This window comes from Odontesthes bonariensis, chromosome 10, assembly GCF_027942865.1.
Source record: "Odontesthes bonariensis isolate fOdoBon6 chromosome 10, fOdoBon6.hap1, whole genome shotgun sequence".
Classification (NCBI taxonomy): domain Eukaryota; kingdom Metazoa; phylum Chordata; class Actinopteri; order Atheriniformes; family Atherinopsidae; genus Odontesthes; species Odontesthes bonariensis.
The window spans coordinates 30,404,424-30,422,889 of record NC_134515.1 but is presented as its reverse complement, the minus strand read 5'-3'; the positions used below and the strand labels follow the sequence as shown (position 1 = coordinate 30,422,889).

Genomic DNA, 18,466 nt, shown 5'->3' with positions numbered 1-18,466 from the left:
CAGTCATTAAAAGGTGATGCTAATGGGAAATATATTGCACCATGATAACTTTGTTTTCAACAAGTTGTCATGTTTGTTTCTCTACGTAGAGGAAAAACTTCTCTGCAGAAGATATCTTACCAAAGCAGTTAACTTTTAATATCCAGACATGTTTAACAATCGCCCTCTTTGTTAAAGACAGAAGTCTGGTCATACCTTCTACTTTTTCATTTGCCCTTGCAGGTTAGTGAAGTAGATTACGTCATGGCACAGTGATTGTTTTGGTAGCAGCACTGAAAGCTGACATCAATAGCATCATGTGCCTGGCTCACAGAAATAGCACTGCTGCGAGGCCTCGCTGAATTTGAGTAGTAGATTTTAGCATGGCTGACATTAATGAGTAAGGTGTTGACAGCATGCGATTGTGGCAGATGAGAATAGTAAGGCCTCAAGACTGCGTCCATTTTTAGCCACTCACTAAGGAAGAAAACATCAACAGACCAGTTAAGACAAAGTTGGAAGTTGTTGTTTTTTTTCTTGTAAGCACAGGCCTTTTTGATCATTTTAGTTGCATTTAAACTTTCTGCAGGAAGTTTTGTACTTTTTGAAGGGTTCTGGTTTTAGCCAGTCAGATTGGAAGTTATAAATGTAAAAAGCTAATATAATAGTCATAAAATACAATGTCAGTTTGTGTTGTAGGGAAATATTTTCCATTAATGTGTTATTATTAATGTGTTTATTGTCCCAGTGTTCACAAACCTTCAGGCTTTTGTATCCACATAAAAGGTCAGTTTTGCTTTAATATGGCAGTGCAAAAAAGGCCGAGATTATGCAGGACTTTCTTGAATAAACTGTCTTATCTCAGAGGTGGCTAAACATTTGTATCCAGCTCAGTATGATCATGGTACTATGATCGGGAGAAGCAGACTCCTTCCATATATAGATCTGAGCGGCACAGCCCTGAGAAGGAAATCCAGCTTCCTGCGCTGAATGTGAAATACTTTGCTGAGTGTCTCTGTCCTGTTGGCGTTCCACACAGTCAATCCAAGCCTCTGCCTTCCTTCCCTCTTCACCTCTGTAAAGCAGGGGATAAAGCTGCCAGAGTTGCCCCTATTATGTTTTGTTTCCTGTTGTGTGACTGTTTGCCGAGGGTAATGGAATTCCTGTATCCTCTTTGTCTCAGACGTGTACACCGAATCTGTGCAAAACATCTGGGATTTATGCTGCTGTTGAGATGAGACTATTTTAAACCATCTTTTGTTTGTCGCTGCTCTTTGAATCCTGTAATCATGGTGGACGATCTCTTTCAAAGAAGAGAATGTTTTCTCCCATGTCCTCCTGACCTTTCATCTTGACCTCTATGCTCAGTGCCCCAAAGAGACAAATCCAGTTCATCTCATCTCTGAGAGCCTTTACTTGTTCCACAGGCTAAGCACATTAGTCATTAGCTACTTTGTTTGGAAACTAAAGACACAAGGCTTACCATGACCTCTTACTAATAAATAGAGATAGAGATGGTGAGTGGTGAGGCCTACTGAGATTGCGCTCTTCCCAGTGCTAATTTTGGATGGAAAAACTCATTTCTGAAGAAACAAAATACTGTATTTTGTCCTCTGGAGCATAATCATTGTGGACAAGTTTAGTTTTCAACTGTCAAATGTCCCTTAAAACATTTTAAGTGATGTTATCAATATATATGAAACCAGCCTCAGAGGTTGTTATGGTAGTTATTCAGGTAATAATCACGCTTTGGTTTTCAAGGTTTTGCTTTGCTGAAAAAAAGCCACACTTCCTGCCAACAGACAATGTAAATGTAATACATCTCAGTTTCTGGCCCGTTGCTGAAACTTCCCAGGCAGCTTCTCAGATACTTTTTACTACTTTTGGGAAAAAATGGAAAATAGTAAAAATCATGAATCTTGTGAATGGGAAGTGGAAGGGAAATGAAAACAACTTTGCGAGCGAGGCAAAGATTAAAATGAGCAGCTAGACATCCTAGATATTTGCAGAGATTGCAGTAATTCCTGAACTTTAAGTAATTCCTTCTTTTAATCTTGAGGACATCTTTCGCAGTTGTTGTTTTTTTTCTTCTTTGAAGTTTGTTTCCAGTAAGGACAACTACTTCCTCTACTGAATTACAACCACTTTTTCACTTCAAACAAGGAAAATACAAGGAGAATAATCTGATTTGCATTATTTTTTGTGGCTCATGAATGAATAGAAACCCAGTTTATGAGGAGACTAAAACAAAGTCAGAACTTGAGCTTCACCAAGTGTTGAAATTGTTATATGATACAACGAAAAAAAGTGAATGTTGTCAATTTTGTAGGCAGATTAAGTATATTTAGCATGTGGGTAATAACAGAAAATTTATGGTCTGTCAGGCTGTTGACCAATGTTGAGGAGGTTGACTGACACACTGTTTACTCCACTCCTGTGTAGCCCCAGCTGGTTTTACCTCTAATTGCATCAATTACCAGTGGGTGGTTGCTGACAAAGCGCAGTCCAAGTTTGGATTCTCCGTTATCTCCAGAACAGAGCAGATGTTGCAGCGCAAGTATACAATATATCAGGTTAATACAGTCTCTGTTGTCAGTTTGGCCGGGGCAGTGGGCAGGCAGCAGACCACCCACCCTGTTCAGATGGCATTTGCATGGGCAGTGGATTATAAGTGTTTCTCAGAGGCGCTTCCTCTGTCTGTGTCAGATACAGAGAGCCTCTTGAGCACTTCCACAGAGGGACGAATGGTGGCAGCTGCAGTTATTTTGGTGAGGTCTTTGTTGGTGCACTCCTGGGTCCCTGCAAGGTGGTCACACACTGAAATGAGAACTTGCTTCACATTGAATTCAGATGGCTCCCATCTGCAGACAAGGAAGTCGGCGCTGAAGGATACTTTCTGTCTTTCTGAATTGCTTGCTTCATGCTGCCCATGAAAGTTCCATTGCCCAAGTTTATTCAGACAGGTCCTCAAAGACTGCTGCTGAATGGTCTCAGTCACTGACACGAGTCCAAGCTCCATGAATCTCCTAGCTCTTGTACGTTAACAAATGAGTAGCCCGGGAGGGCTGCCCTGTGAGATGTTTAAGGTTTCATTTAATGGCCATGTGCAGCTGTCTTCTTCTGCTCTGCCCTTGCAAGGATGGGTTTGTAACTTCCATGTTTGTGTATTTTGGTGAAACCTCATAATAGTCTATGCTGCAACATGATTACCTGAAAATAATGCTCAGAAAATGGTTTGTTTTCATACCAAACAAATACTAAATTAGACATTGTGGTTACTAGCTTGGCATTGAGTTTCCCTGCGGTTTTCCCAGATCTGAGCTTATTTGGATAAAGCTCTGCACTTGATCAGTGGCTTCCTGGTTGAGCGCCTGGGAGTATCCATGTCAAATAATGCCTCTCTTGGGACATTATAAGCTCCTAATAGTATTTTTCTTCTACTGGATTAAGAATTCACTGTGACTTTGTGTCTTTGCTGATAATATGTTGAACTGTTTAGTTTTTAATCAGCACATAAAAGAGTGGTGATCATTATTAAAACTGTTGGCCCCTTCTCTCTGGCTCTAACTTCCTCTCTGATTCTAACCACCCCAACATATCAGCAGGCTTTGAAGTGGAGAAGCTTAATTAGCTGTAATTAGTTTGGCCTGTGATTCTTGAGTGAGACCTCAGATCAGTTGGGGAGGGAACATTTTCTGTCATCTGTATCCTGGATGGGCCTGCAGATTTAAAGTAATTTTGTCTTGTGCACTGCATTTAATTTAATTACTCCATGTGCCTGTGCTTCACTCGACTGTGGCACCAGAGAAGCAGATAGAGTCCATTTAAAAGTGAGTCCTGGCACAAACTTGGTGCGTGCAGTTGTAAAACAGCCGCATCCAATACATTTTTAAAGATGAATGAGCCGTTGTTTACTATCCGGACTCCAAAGTCTAGGCTGGAGCAGATAGATCTTGTCCAATCATTACAGTTCTTATCCATATCATTGTTATCATTTTTAAAACTGAATCACTTTACAAGACTGAATATGATTGACTGTGACCATATCCCTGGAAATCCTATAAATATGATGTAATCACAATCTTTGTGCAGCTGTTCTGCTCCTAAAATCCCATCTGTGTTTCAGAACAACCAAAAGCCCTCTTCACTTGACATTTCAATGCACGCCCTATAGTGTGAGTGCATCCAAAGCTGTGGGAGAATGAATGAGTCACCACTAAACAGAACATGATCATTGTTGCTAGTGCCAACGTAGAGGGCATAACCTATGGTAAAAAACAGTTTTAATGGTGCTCAGTTCTTCCATTTGAAAAGGAAAACAGGAAGTCACTCCTCCCTGCTTCGCTGGATGTTGGTGTCAGGCAGTAGAGATGTGAAGAGCAGTGTGTTGTTTGTGTTGTAGAATAACTTATTTGCACAGTTGGACTGAGGAAGAAGTATTTACAAAGTGATGGTCTCTGACCTTCACACTGACTTCCCTTTGTTTCCACACACACGTAGCCAACACATGACACAAGCTTGGAGCATCCTCTGTCCCATTAACTGTTCCATGGGACTGTTAATGACTTTTATTTTCCAGTCTTGTTTTTAGTTTTGCTGTTATGTTATTTCACACAGTTTTTAATGACTTCCTTTTTTCTGTTAATATAACTTTTGCAAATTCTTTTTCTGATTGTCTCTTTCCATTTTCTCTCTTTGTATCCAATCATTTCTTCACTAACCTTCCTGAAACGTTAACCCCTCTGCATCTGCCTGACTAACTCGATCTTCGTCCCTGTGCCTTGTGTTGCTTTTCTTGTTCGATCCTTGACCTCTGGCTCCTGTCTGTGCCCTGTCCACCTCTGTGTCATGTCTCACCCCTCTGTTGCTTGCTCCCTGCCCCTCGCCTCTCATTGCTTGCCGTAGTGCACTGGCTGGACTCTTCATATCTGGGGAACATACAGAGCCCACCCGAGCCAGAGTACAGTAAGTCCTCAAGCACTTGTTTCTCTTTCTTGTCTTTGGCTCACACTCCTGTCACCTGCTCCACTCAGTTACGCACACTCATTTCCAAACACACTCTCAAATAACATTTCAGGGTAGACTCATCTCGGGCATGTAATGTTTAAATCCAGCAACTACTTTTGTCTTCCAGGTCTTTTCCTAGTGATTTGTAACACCAGTGGAAAATAATGGGGTTGTTCCATCGAGTAATAGAGCTCAGCATGCTCTAGAAACAACACTTCCATCTCCACTTAATTCTTAAAGGGATAGTTCGCCTCTTTTGACATGAAGCTGTATGACATCCCATATTAGCAATATCATTTATGAACATTGACTTACCCCCCGCTGCGTCCTGTGAGCCGAGTTCCAGCCTCGTTTTGGCGTTGACGAAGGTAGTCCGGCTAGTAGGCTGGGGCTTAAAAAATAAAGCATCTTGCTTCTCAAAACAATATGCGTTCAGAAGAGTAATACATTTGCATCACAAAATCGTCGATCTAGAAAAAGTCAGACCTCACATCGCTTGGCGCTATTTTTGCCTCCCTTGATATCAATGCGTCCAATGTAAACTGTGCAGACCGAAGAGCAGACCGAGCAGTCCCCTGCTTCCGAGCAGGAAACACCGTAACAGGTGCGGCTATCGCTAGGTGGCTGGACGCATTGATATCAAGGGAGGCAAAAATAGCGCCAAGCGATGTGAGGTCTGACTTTTTCTACATCGACGATTTTGTGATGCAAATGTATTACTCTTTTGAACGGATATTGTTTTGAGAAGCAAGACGCTTTATTTTTTTTGGCCCCAGCCAACTAGCCGGACTACCTTCATCAACGCCAAAACGAGGCTGGAACTCGGCTCCCAGGACGCAGCGGGGGGTAAGAAAATGTTCATAAATGATATTGCTAATATGGGATGTCACACAGCTTCATGTCAAAAGAGGCGAACTATCCCTTTAATTCAGTTTTATTTATTTAGCACCAAATTACAACAAATGCAATCTCAAGGCACTTAAATAATAAAGTCCAATTCAAGCCAAGTTCAATTCATTGTAATTGTAATTAGAATCCAATCAAATCCAATTAATTAATTTAAAAATGAATCTAATTCATTCATACAGAGCCAATTCAAAAACAATTTCCTCGCTAAGGAAACCAACAGATTGCACTGAAACTTGTCTTCGGTCCAATCTCCCGTCCTGAGCGTGCCTGAGGCAACTGTGGAAAGGAACGACTCCCTTTTAACAGGAAGAAACCTCTGGCAGAACCAGACTCAGGAAGGGTGGCCATCCGCCTCGACCAGCTGGGGTTTGAGAAGACAGAAAAGAGGGGACAACAAACACCATAACACCATTCAAAGGATACCTGTTGAGACATGGAAACACAAGTTAATGACCACAATAATGCCAAATGTACATAATATCATTTGAGAAATGATAAATGGGGGAAAAAGAGAGCAAAGTGAGTAAAGGTGTGACAGATGACAGCAGTCTAGAACTATAGCAGCTTTTTTTTTTAAACCTGGACCTTATTTCTGGCATTAAATACGTTCATCTACTCACCGATAACAGTTTGGTGAAAGTCGGCGTCCTTTGGACGCTATTTAGATCACTCGAGATCCGCATATATCCATATAACAGGAGTGAACAGGACATTGACAATAAAGCCTCTAAATAAGGTATTATCTGTCTTTATTACACCAATACTTTCATATCTGGTAAAAATTCATTCTGATTACCTACAGAATGAATGACTGAACGTGTACTATTGCACTGTTAGTTCAGAGCTGTTGTGTTGTTGTTATCAGGGGCTTTCTACACACGCATCTACTGGGATGATGTCATCGACGCGCGCCACGGTTTTTTTTGTGGAACATGGCAATTTGGAAATACACAATAATGAACCATGTTACCAGCAGCAGTAGTAAATTCCGTGTAAAGACGCTGCGGCGTCACGCGTACAGATACACGCACGTGCCGACGACAGATAAAGTCATTGTAACTCGGCACTAACTGGGATAAAAACTCTGAGAATTCAGACAGAAACTCAGAATAAGGGCCAGGTGGATGATACACAACAACAAACACAAGAGGTTTCTGGGATTTCCACTTTGCGTGGGAAAAACTGAGAATCAGAGATTCAAAAGAGCTCAAACTAATCTTGGGTCTAGGACTGATGATTAACCCTGATCTGAAGTTAGCTGCCACTCCTCTGCCTGTGGTTCGAGGAACGTGAACATTTAAATAGTCAGAGGGAGTTGATTAATTTATGCCAACATTATCCTCCTGTTGCAGCCAGACAAAATATATCAATATGTTTATCACAAATCAAGTCATTCACTAACACAGACTTGGAAAGGAGAGATCTGATATTCAGCAGACTGAACATTTAATAGTTTTATGTTTTTGTTCAGTTAAAATTTTCGTTTTAATTATTTTTTTTAGGTTTCTGGATTTGCTCCTCTTGTGTTAATTGATTGGGTGGGTAGCAGCAGGTGGGAAGCTGCAGAGAAGTGTGTAAGACTACAACTCTGCATTCTGGTCTGAACTATGGGTTGTCATGTTTTTGGATGACTAATAAATTCGTCCATATATCTGGAAATGAGAGCCGTGGGATCTTTCCAAAGTGGGATGGATGCCGTCTCTTCTAATCAGACCAGGTTTGTTCCAAAAAGATTGCCAATTATCTCTGTAGCCCACGTTGTTTGATGGACACCATCTAGACAACCAGCGGTTGTACTACGACATGCGGCTAAACATGTCATCACTGGTCAGATTTGGCTGGGGTCCAGAGAAAACTACGGAGTCTGATATTATTTTGGCAAAATTACACACCGATGCAACATTCATTTTAGTGACCTCCGATTACCTGGCGTAACCAGGTGTCATTAACGCCGACGTAAATAACTACACTGCTCCAAAAAATAAAGGGAACACCTAAAAAAACACAATGTAACTCCAAGTCAATCACACTTCTGTGAAATCAACCTGTCCAGTTGGGAAGCCACACTGATTGTGAATCAATTTCACCTGCTATTGTGAAAATGGGTCGGGAATGAGATCCTTCCCCAAGTGGAGGAGTTCAAGTATCTCGGGGTCTTGTTCACGAGTGAGGGACGAATGGAACAGGAGATTAACAGGCGGATCGGTGCGGCGTCTGCAGTGATGCGGGCTCTGCACCGGCCCGTCGTGGTGAAGAAGGAGCTGAGCCAGAAGGCGAAGCTCTCGATTTACCGGTCAATCTATGTTCCTACCCTCACCTATGGTCACGAGCTGTGGGTAGTGACCGAAAGAACGAGATCGCGAATACAAGCGGCCGAAATGAGTTTCCTCCGCAGGGTGTCTGGGCTCTCCCTTAGAGATAGGGTGAGAAGCTCGGTCATCCGGGAGGGGCTCGGAGTAGAACCGCTGCTCCTCCGCATCGAGAGGAGTCAGATGAGGTGGCTCGGGCATCTGGTGAGAATGCCTCCTGGACGCCTCCCCGGTGAGGTGTTCCGGGCCCGTCCCACTGGGAGGAGGCCCCGGGGAAGACCCAGGACACGTTGGAGAGACTATGTCTCTCGGCTGGCCTGGGAACGCCTCGGGGTCCCCCCAGAAGAGCTGGAGGAAGTGGCCGGGGACAGGGACGTCTGGGTCTCTTTGCTCAAGCTGCTGCCCCCGCGACCCGATCCCCGGACCAGCGGAAGATAATGGATGGATGGATGGATGGATTGTGAAAATGGAACAGACAACACGTGGAAATGAGAGGCAATGTGCAAGACAACCCCTATAAAGGAGTGGTTCTGCAGGTGGTGACCACAGGCCATTTCTCTGTTCTCATCCTTTCTGGCTGATGTTTTGGTCACTTTTGCATTTTGTCAGTGCTCTCGCCCCTAGAGGTAGCATGAGGTCTACAACCCACAGAATTTGCTCTGGTAGTGCAGCTCATCCAGGATGGCACATCAATGCGAGCAGTGGCAAGGTTTGCTGTGTCTGTCATCACAGTGTCCAGAGCATGAAAAAGATGCTCCAGGAGACGTGGAGGGGGCCGTAGGAGGGCAAAAACCCAGGAACAGGAGAAGTACTGTCAGAGCCCTGTAAAATAACCTACAGCAGGCCACTAATATGCATGTTTCTGCTCAAACTGTCAGAAATAGACTCTATGAGGGCCCCACCTCCACAAGTGGGGCTTGTGCTTACAGCCCGACACTGTGCAGGGCGATTAGCATTTGCCAGAGATCACCAAGATTGGCAGATTCGCAATTGGCGCCTTGTGCTCGTCACGGATGGGAGCAGGTTCACACTGAGCACATGTGACGCCGTGGAGAACGTTCTGCTGCCTGCAACATCCTCCAACATGACCGGTTTGGCGGTGGGTCAGTAATGGTGGGGGGAAGCATTTCTTTGGAGGGCTGCACAGCCCTCCATGTGCCAGAGGTGCCCTGACTGCTATTAGGTACCGGGATGAGATCCTCAGACCCATTGTGAGACCATATGCTGGTGCATTGGGCCCTGGGTTCCTTCTGAGGCAGGACAATGCTAGGCCTCATGTGGCTGAAGTGTGTCAGCAGTTCCTGCATGATGAAGTTATTGATGCCATGGACTGGCCTGTCTGTTCCTCAGACTGGAATCCAATCGAGCACATCTGGGACATCATGTCTTGTTCCATTCACCAACGCCACGTTGCACCACAGACTGTCCAGGAGTTGACTGATGCTTTAATCCAGGTCTGGGTGGAGATCCCTCAGGAGAACATCCGCTGCCTCATCAGGAGCATGCCCAGGCATTTTAGGGAGGTCATACAGGCATGTGGAGGCCACAAACACACTACTGAGTCTCATTTTGACTTGTCTTGAGGAATTTCCACTGAAGTTGGATCAGCCTGTAATGTGATTTTTCACTTTTATTTTGAGTATGATTCCAAATCCAGACCTCCATGGGATAATAATTTTGATTTACATTGGTCATTTTTATGTTATTTTGTTTTTCCACTAAGTAATGAGAATCATTGAGATCTAGGATGTGTTATTTTAGTGTTCCCTTTAAATTTTTGTGCGGTGTATTTTACTGTATTTACGCTTATCCTTAGCCAGCAGTTTCAAATAGGATTCTACGTCGCCCAATCTGACTCTGGAATGCATTTGACTATGGTCGCTGGTGTCTCTAATGCCATGTTTCTGACTATAGAGCTGACAATTACCAGGGTTTTGTCCTCAGCGGGTGTGTCGCTGACTGAGGAAAATATATTTGAAACGTGGACAGGTTGATGGTTAACCACGGGCTTGACTTTAGGGCTATGAATCCTCTTCCTGACAGTCACCCAGCCAGTTGTATGTCCTGGCTGCTCGGGTTCTGCTAGGGGGCAGCTAATGGAGCTAGCTACGCTAGGTGGCTCCGCACCGACTAAACCGTTTTCAACGGTGCAGAGCCGAGCTTCCAATTCAGATAACCTCGCCTCCAAAACTACAAAAAGACTATATTTGTTACATGTACCATTATCGCTAAAGGAGGCAGAGAAGTAACTAAACATCTGACACACGGAGCAGGTGAAAGCAGGAGATGGAGGGAGAGAACTGGTAGCCATGCTAAGCTAGAGTACCAGACACACCGCTAAAAAAAGTGAAAGTAAAGACTAAAGATCTGTAGGAGTGTGTGTTAGAATAGAACAACTATGCGATAGACTTAACTATGCAGAAATGTGTAAATTATAAGGAGAAATAAAGTGATTATTTATAGTCCAAGAGGAGCAAGAAATTCCACAGTACACAAACAAGGTAACAGGAAGTGATGCAATACGCCTTACCACAAAGCATCAGCGTCACCACAGGTAGCTTCGAGTATGAAATACGGTGCACCACTTGGGACAGGAACTCACTGCCAATTCCAACTCACTCCCAACCCCAACTCCTTGAAACTTGTGAAAAAATGTGCTCCTCCCTTTAATCAGAAAAGTGCTTTTAATAATGTCTTCTTTATGAAGGTGGCTCATCCCAATGTAACAAACCAGCTTCTACTCAGTACTTGAAAAATTCCCTTTCAATGCATAATGGTGGTTTTCATTCAAACATTGGAGACCGTGGGAGAGCAGAAAGGAGCAAGTTTAATAGTGAAGCCACAATTCATTCCCAAGAGTCCCCACAAGCCACTGAGTGGACATGGAGACAAAGTTTTTTGGCTGATCACCAGAACGAGGGTTAAGTAGTCGGGGTCCTTTATATAATAGTAAAGATGAGAAGAAGGCAGCTGAAAAATGAATCTATTATATTCAGAGAGAAAAACAAGAGATTTAGATGAAAGAAAGAGGGAAAACCTATGTTAGAGGTGGAAAAGTGTTTTTAAAGATTTTTTGATGGTGTTATGTGGTTTGGAACTTGCTCTTATAGAATCTGGCTCTCCCATGGTCCCTCTTTAAATGACTCGACCGGTGCTGGGCCCGTGCTGTGGGCGCTGCCTTGGAGGTTAAAGGTCAAACCCAATGGGGCTGGGCTTTAAAGGCCAGACTCACTGTGCTGCTCAATCAAGTCTTTGTCTTCTGCGTAGGCCTCCATGTGTCCAGAGGGGGCCCATTGCACAAAGCTGCTACAGTTCTACTGAACAGCTTTAACAGCTAAATAAGTTTGTCAATGAAAAGTGTGGAATGCTATTTTCCAGAAGTCCCCCCCCCCCCCCCCCCCCCCCCTCATCATGTCTGAATTCCGACAGTTTCATCACCTTTGATGGTGGGGAGGCTCGGCAAGGGGATTTCCCTCCACTGGATACAGAGTGATGCACAGGAGAATAGATCTTAGAGTAAAAGAGCCGCTCGTTAGCAGCACAACCCGGCGCTCTAATCAAAGGATCTCAGGCGGCGGCAGCTCCACTCACCAGTCTGTTGTCTGTAAGCTCAGAGAGAATTGGAGCTACGAGACGCTGTTGACCGAGCGACAAGTACCCACGCAAGTGATTAGATTATATGCGGGTCAAATAAGGCACTTTGATGAGGAACTTTGATGTTGCTTGTCTTCTGGGACCACATTGAGGCCTTACATTTATTCCTGCAATCTTACAGTAGCAGCCTGCAGAGAAAGCATTCAGGCAGAATTTCAGTCTCTGCTAAAGCCTGCAGTTCTGTTGATACATGTTCACCTCATTGTGTTTGCATAGGCAACGCTCAGTTTACTTTGTCATAAATTAGCCCTTTCCTCACCAGGAATGGGATGTCTTATGGAGCCAATGTTGTGCACAAGGAAAATGGGGCTTAGTAGTGTTGAAAGGGAGGACAGCTCTTTAACACAGTGACCACACAGCCTGACTGTGAGACACAAAATCTTTTAATAGAGAAGCTACTAGTAGGCATGATATACAGTTATGTCTGAAATATTTAGTCAATGATGAATCAAAATTTAATGGAGGGTTTTGTTATTGCTGTTCATTAATATGTAGAGCTTTTCAGGGCCTTAATGTGATTGAAAAAGTTGACTCAAGCTGTTTCTTAGAGAAGTGTGGGCCATTTTCTCAACATTTCTCTATCAGTTAGGTAAATGAGAGACTTCAAGAAGTAGTATTTGGATTTGGACACTGTCAAAAGAGCTCATTGCAAGTAAAAAGGCCTTATTAGGCTGTAACATCAAAACAAACCAATAGCAGAAGGATTAGACTAAGCCATTTGTTACTTTCTGAGGAAAAAAACGAGCACCATTGTTAGAATGCCCGAGCGGCCATGGAGGCAATCAGGAGAATTTCAGAGTACGGATCCAGATACGTTTATTTTGTTCAATAATTACCATATACCAACACATACACCAACACCTACATCCACCACTGACATTTACAGACTGACTACTTATATACATTATGGTCCAGCTAATGAGCTGGACTATACCATTTCACCCGGGTAAAATCAGCGACACACACCTACTTAGATCTACAACCATATTTACATAACTCATCACTGGAATATATATACAATCTTAATAACCATCAATACACCCAGAGTAAACATAATCAACACACACATATATTTTACCATAGTTAAATACATATTTATATCATATGAGACCCCCTCTACTTATTTCACCCTTGTCCTCCTCCCTCCCGGATCTAATAAAGTGCGCGTGCCCCCGGGGAATTGTTTTGCCCGAACACCTCAGGAGACAGGACGACGAGCAGAGGTAAGTTTATGCTCATATAAGTATATGCTCAATATAACTCTTATGTGTTGTCTTCATTTATATTTTCTATAGTCTTTATTTCCTTCTGCCGCTATCGGCTTGTCAATCAACGTTCGTCTTATTCCACAGGTGAACTACGAGGTGCGTCAGCCCCGTGTCCCTCCCGTGACAGGATTGTTCCTGGAGCGAGTGACGGCGGCGCGTCGTCACAACCATGATGAACTCAACAAAAGAAAACACATTCTCCATCGCGTTGTTTGTTTCTTTCCGACAGCGGCGACAACAACAGTAATATCATCTCCTTTGAGTTCCGGGTCACGACCCCGCAAAAAAATCTTGAGCATGCGCAGAACCCAAAGTCCAATTCACCAGGTGCTTCAGCGTCGACAAGCATGTTTAGTGTGACTTTCCACTGAGTTATCCCGGGGTTTTAATCCGACTGCGAGTAACCTGATCCGGTCCAATTTTTAGTCAATACATTTAGTGTATCCATGAACTTAATAACTCAGTCTTATTGTAATTTAGCCATTAATCCGATTCTTTCAGTGCCATGTAAACCCACTGACTGTGAAGTTGCATCTGAACAAAATACAAGACTTCTGGAACAATGTCCTCTAGCAAGACGAGGCCTTGGGTCTACCATGAACTCCTCTGTATACCAGTGTATTCTAGAGTCAAATGTGAGGTCATCTTTCTTGGTTGACCCTGGGTCATGCAACAGGTCAATGATCCCAAACACAGCAGCAAATTTCCTTCATTCATTATAAAAAGTTTGGATTCGGAGAGGTTTTACCTCACATGACTGTACCTATTTAAGGGAAGGAAAAGAGGAGGAACACCACTGATGTCCTGACACTGTGTGTGTGTGCCGATTCATTTTGTTCATATTTGGCCAAAAATGTTTGCAACAAGAGGCACAGCATATTTCTACCTAGAACCTTTGCCTCTGGCATGTCAAGTAGCATCTCAATCCACAGTCTGAATTCAGAGGCTTGCAGGCCAGTCCCAACAATAAACTGGCAGCCGTGTGAGGATGGGGCACCCGGCAGGCCTGGGCTATTTTAAGTTTCATGGACTTGGCCTCTGCCTTTGGAATTACAATAGTACAGCTGACATTTTTACTTATAATGAATTACACATAGAGTGAATCAATGTGTTTTATGCAGGGGGTCTATTAGTGCATCTATAAGTGGAGTGGAAAAAAAATAATTGGCTGATGATGGAAAGCTCATCATGTTCAACGCAAGTTTGGAAGCAGTTAATCCTTTAAAACCCCAAACTCACAAGTTCATGAACTGAAATGGATAATAACTGAAACTGATACGCAAAAGGCTGTGTGGAATGCACAATGTTGGTACCACAAATTGATTTGTGAACATTCTGTGGATTTGTTTTTCATGTTCTGAAAAGAAATTTCTGACTGCTTGCTTTCCAGGGCATTTAAATAAGTCACATCATAGCACATTATATGTTCTCGTTTTTGTAACTTAGTGCTAGAAGAAAATACATTTCTATTCCAAAAAGAAATGAAGCCTGTTTTTTTTTTTTTTTTCACTACATTTTATCAGTGTGATTGAAGGGGAGTGTCAGCCACATTGTAACAGCTTTCTCAGTTCAGATACTTGCTCAAGGACACAAATGAAAAACCGACTTCACCTGCCACTCCCAGCTGGTTGAAATAAATGCAACTGTGCAACTATGGAGTCATACCCACTAACAAAGTGCCTGAGAGTCATTTATATAATCCCTGCTGCATTCCCCTCCAATAGTCTCCCACCCTCCTGCCTCATGTGTATTTGACTTGGAACATGTGGCGAAAATGTACTGATCCCCCGATCAGTCATTCACAGAGGATTTTCTTCTTCTTCCTCAGCCGCTGCTGGCACAGCGTTGATAACGACTCAAACTCCTTCTCACCCCGCAACTCTCACGTTCAGTCACCAGATCTGGTGCTAAAATGCAGTCCTACTGTACTGGGCAATGTTCCATGTACCGTATGTTTGAACGTTTGGATTACTTCACTTTCAGGCAGTGAAATCTTGTCATGGCAACAAAGGGTCTTTATACACATCTCCCTGTCACTCAGTTGGTTTACAGGTTAGAAAATAGGAAATTTAAGCAGAAAATTTTCATGTGCTGTAGCACATGAAAAGTACAGAGTTGTGAAACCAACCAATTGCCTCCATGTACACAAAACAGACAGGCAGAAAGACATGCTTTCACACTGCAGTTTGATGGTATCTGAGCAATACTTGAAGACTGAATGTGCCTGTTAAAGCACATGCCTCTTGTTAGGGTCTGCGTGTGGGGCACAGAGCGGCTTTACACCCAACCACAATTGAGATATAGAAAGAGATACCATAATTTGTATGGGGCTCCCATTTAAGCCACAGTCGAGCCGCTCAGTGTTTGCTCTCTGAAACATGAAATTAAAGGGAAATGAATGTGTCGTATCACATGACAGACTGAGTGAATGTAATATGGCTTTTGATATTGAAACCTAACAACAGCTCAACACAAATGGCGAGCCTGCGGTCATCTGTTATTGTGTGGTTTAGCTGACAGCACCGCCTCCCCTTTCTCTGTTTCTAGTTTATTACAGAGCCCTCGTCAACTTCACCAACTCCGTGGTCTACAGCCCTCAACTTGAGGACATCTTCTCTTCAGAATTTAAGGAGGTTTCTGAGGCAGTGATGGATACGGTATGTTTTGTCTCACTGCTGAATAGTAGTCAGACTGTTGCTACCTTAAAAGGTTTCATGCATTTTGTTTATGACCATGCTGATTTAAGGATATGTGACTGTGTCTGAAACTAATGTGCAGGCATGTTTATTTCAGTGTAACTGAGTTTAGTGCGTGTGTGTGTGTGTCCACAGCTGGAGTCAGAGTACAACAGGATTCCAGGTTTCCAGACAGTCAACGTGGTCCTCATTAAGTAAGAGTACAAATCGTTTAAATCACCCATCGTAGAAACCCTGCAGCTTTTTCCTGGTGCTGCTGGGTGTCTTACTCCGGCCAGGTGAATTTTTTTCCCCCCTTTCTTCAAACCACTCAAGTGCGGTAGTGGAGGCTTATGTTTACTAATGCATCATCAGTTAGTGAGTCGTATCTGTGCCATCCAAAGTGAAACTTAAGCTCTTAAAGCTTCCTATAATCACCTGCAGTGCCCGCCAACACAGCTTGAGGCCTCATCCTGCCTTTCTCACTCTTTGCAGAAAGGAGATAAGAGAGGATGGTGTTGATGTGTTTGTGGAGTTGGACGTGGGTTCTGATTACAACAACAATGAAGAAGAGATCCGCAGCGTGCTCTACAACGTGGTGAAGGAGGGGGCCATCGCTTCCTATGTCACATCAGTCCAGGGTTTTCAATTCAGACAGCTTGGAAAAGGTAAGACCTCAAGAATCTGCAAAGTGACCAACTCGCTATGTTTCTAGCATTTTAAGCTCCAACACGACATCGGGCAGTTTCCTCAACAGTTCCCTTTGGTTTCTAGCTGAAGTTCTGCCGTCAATGGAACCTATAGCGTGGCCAGGTTTGTACTGTGCCATGCCTGCTGCATGGTGGACTAAGTCAGCTGCACTGTAGAGACTGTAGGATGAATGTAGTGAAGATTTGTACAATTTTCTCTTTCTCTCGTGTTGAGATGTTATGAGGCCTTTTACTTTGACATTTACAAGCCATGGTGATGTGGTCTGAGGAATGTTTTGCATGGAAGCACCAATTGATTGAACTGATTGAATATGGTCCCTGAAGTCTAGCTGTGCACACAGAACATAAAGAAGCCTTGCATGGCATGAATGTGATTAGGAATGTTTACCGCAGTATGAACCAGCTTTGGATGTCTGCAAGTTCCGCCAAATTTTTAAACGGGCATGACAACTGATATGAATGGAATTTTAGCTTGAATGTGTAAAGTGTGTTTTGATTCCCATGTGTCTGTGTCTTGTCTTGATTCCTATGTGGCCATTTTCACACATGAAGATCTAATAATATCTGGAGAATCGGGTCCAGACGTTGTTTAATCAGTTCACACATAAAATCCCCAGCATGCAAATTTACGGCATATCTAGAGTTGTAGATTAGGATTAGATTCTGTAGTGATGACTGGTCTTTGTTTTGATATTCATTCCACATGGATCTTGATGCAATATTTGTGAGGGAGTAGAAAGCAACATACAGACCAGCAGAAAGAAAATATGAAGCAGCACCCGTTGTCAGTATGCAAACGCTGTGAGCTCTCCTGCTACATTCACCTGTACATTTTTCAGAATTTTTCAAAGAGGAAGCTCGTAAACTTCTCTGTAAGTCCGGACCGAATGCTGCAGAAAAGTTCATGTGTGAAAATGGCTTTATGTGCTTGTATGTTATACCTAGACTTACCAATTCTTTCTAGTCTGATCAGTGCTGTCTGTGTGTTGTACTGTAGTGTATTTGTATGTCCAGCCCTTCGTGTCTATGTGGTATTCGTCCAATTCAGTTTTGATTTGTCGTCTGTATGTGTCTGTCTTCTCTAATCCTATGTGTTTAGTCTAGTAAGTGTGATTTAGTTTACGTGCCCAGTCCAACTGCTCGAGTCTCACATGTCTAATCTTTCACACATTTTTGTTTAAATGTCTTGTGTGTTTGAAATGTGCTTTTTTAAACACACAGTGGATTATTAGCTGAGCAGGAATGTTAATACATAATATAATCATTAAAAACTTCATCAACCACCTTGGAGTAATTTAGTAGCAAGAGTCTTTTCCAACATGCCTGAGTTGCACCTGGGATGTGTTTGAATTTGACTTCACTACGGTGTTATTAGTGCTTTGATATGACATCAGGGTAGTAATTTGGCTGTGGCGTAGTCTTGGCTTGCATGTCTTTGATCCTTCAACATACCCCTGCCCTGCCTCCCCTCTGCATCTCTCACAGTAACCCCCAGTAAAAGACCCTGCATGGCAGATGAGCACAGGTGTGGTGATGGAACATGCATCCTGATGGAATACCTGTGTGACAATAGACCAGACTGCAGAGACTTAAGTGATGAGACCAACTGTGGTGAGTGGTTTCAGTTTGACTGGCTGGCAGGTTGTAACACATTTATGGCGCTTTTCCACTAGCCCGCTTCGGCTCGGCGCGCTACTGCGTGTTTCCACTAGCATGCCGTACCTGCAACCGGGACGATTTTCCGTATCACCTCAGCCCTGGTTCCAAGCGGGCCGAAGCGTTACTAAAACGTGACGTCAGCCGACTGCCTTCCACTGATTGGGCGATGAGTGTCGTCATTGGAGGCGTCATAACGCGGACAATAAAAGCTAGCGTTAGCAACCGTTAGCTTACCTCCAAACGTAACAAAACTCTCCGGTACTTTTCAATACTGTTTTGTCTGGCGGCCAGGAGTC

General features: G+C 43.4%; 1 protein-coding gene across 4 annotated transcripts in view; it reads left to right on the top strand.

Annotated features, from left to right (window-relative positions):
• hspg2 (heparan sulfate proteoglycan 2) overlaps positions 1-18,466 on the top strand; it is a 106,971-nt gene that overhangs the window by 37,237 nt on the left and 51,268 nt on the right. For 3 of the 4 annotated variants that reach the window (XM_075475232.1, XM_075475231.1, XM_075475230.1), the window contains exons 4-9: positions 4,885-4,944; positions 15,674-15,783; positions 15,958-16,016; positions 16,297-16,469; positions 16,576-16,614; positions 17,997-18,122. In XM_075475232.1, the coding sequence (XP_075331347.1) occupies positions 4,885-4,944; positions 15,674-15,783; positions 15,958-16,016; positions 16,297-16,469; positions 16,576-16,614; positions 17,997-18,122 (567 nt within the window). The remainder of the gene's footprint in view (positions 1-4,884; positions 4,945-15,673; positions 15,784-15,957; positions 16,017-16,296; positions 16,470-16,575; positions 16,615-17,996; positions 18,123-18,466) is intronic. The other variant, XM_075475233.1, reaches the window with a different exon arrangement.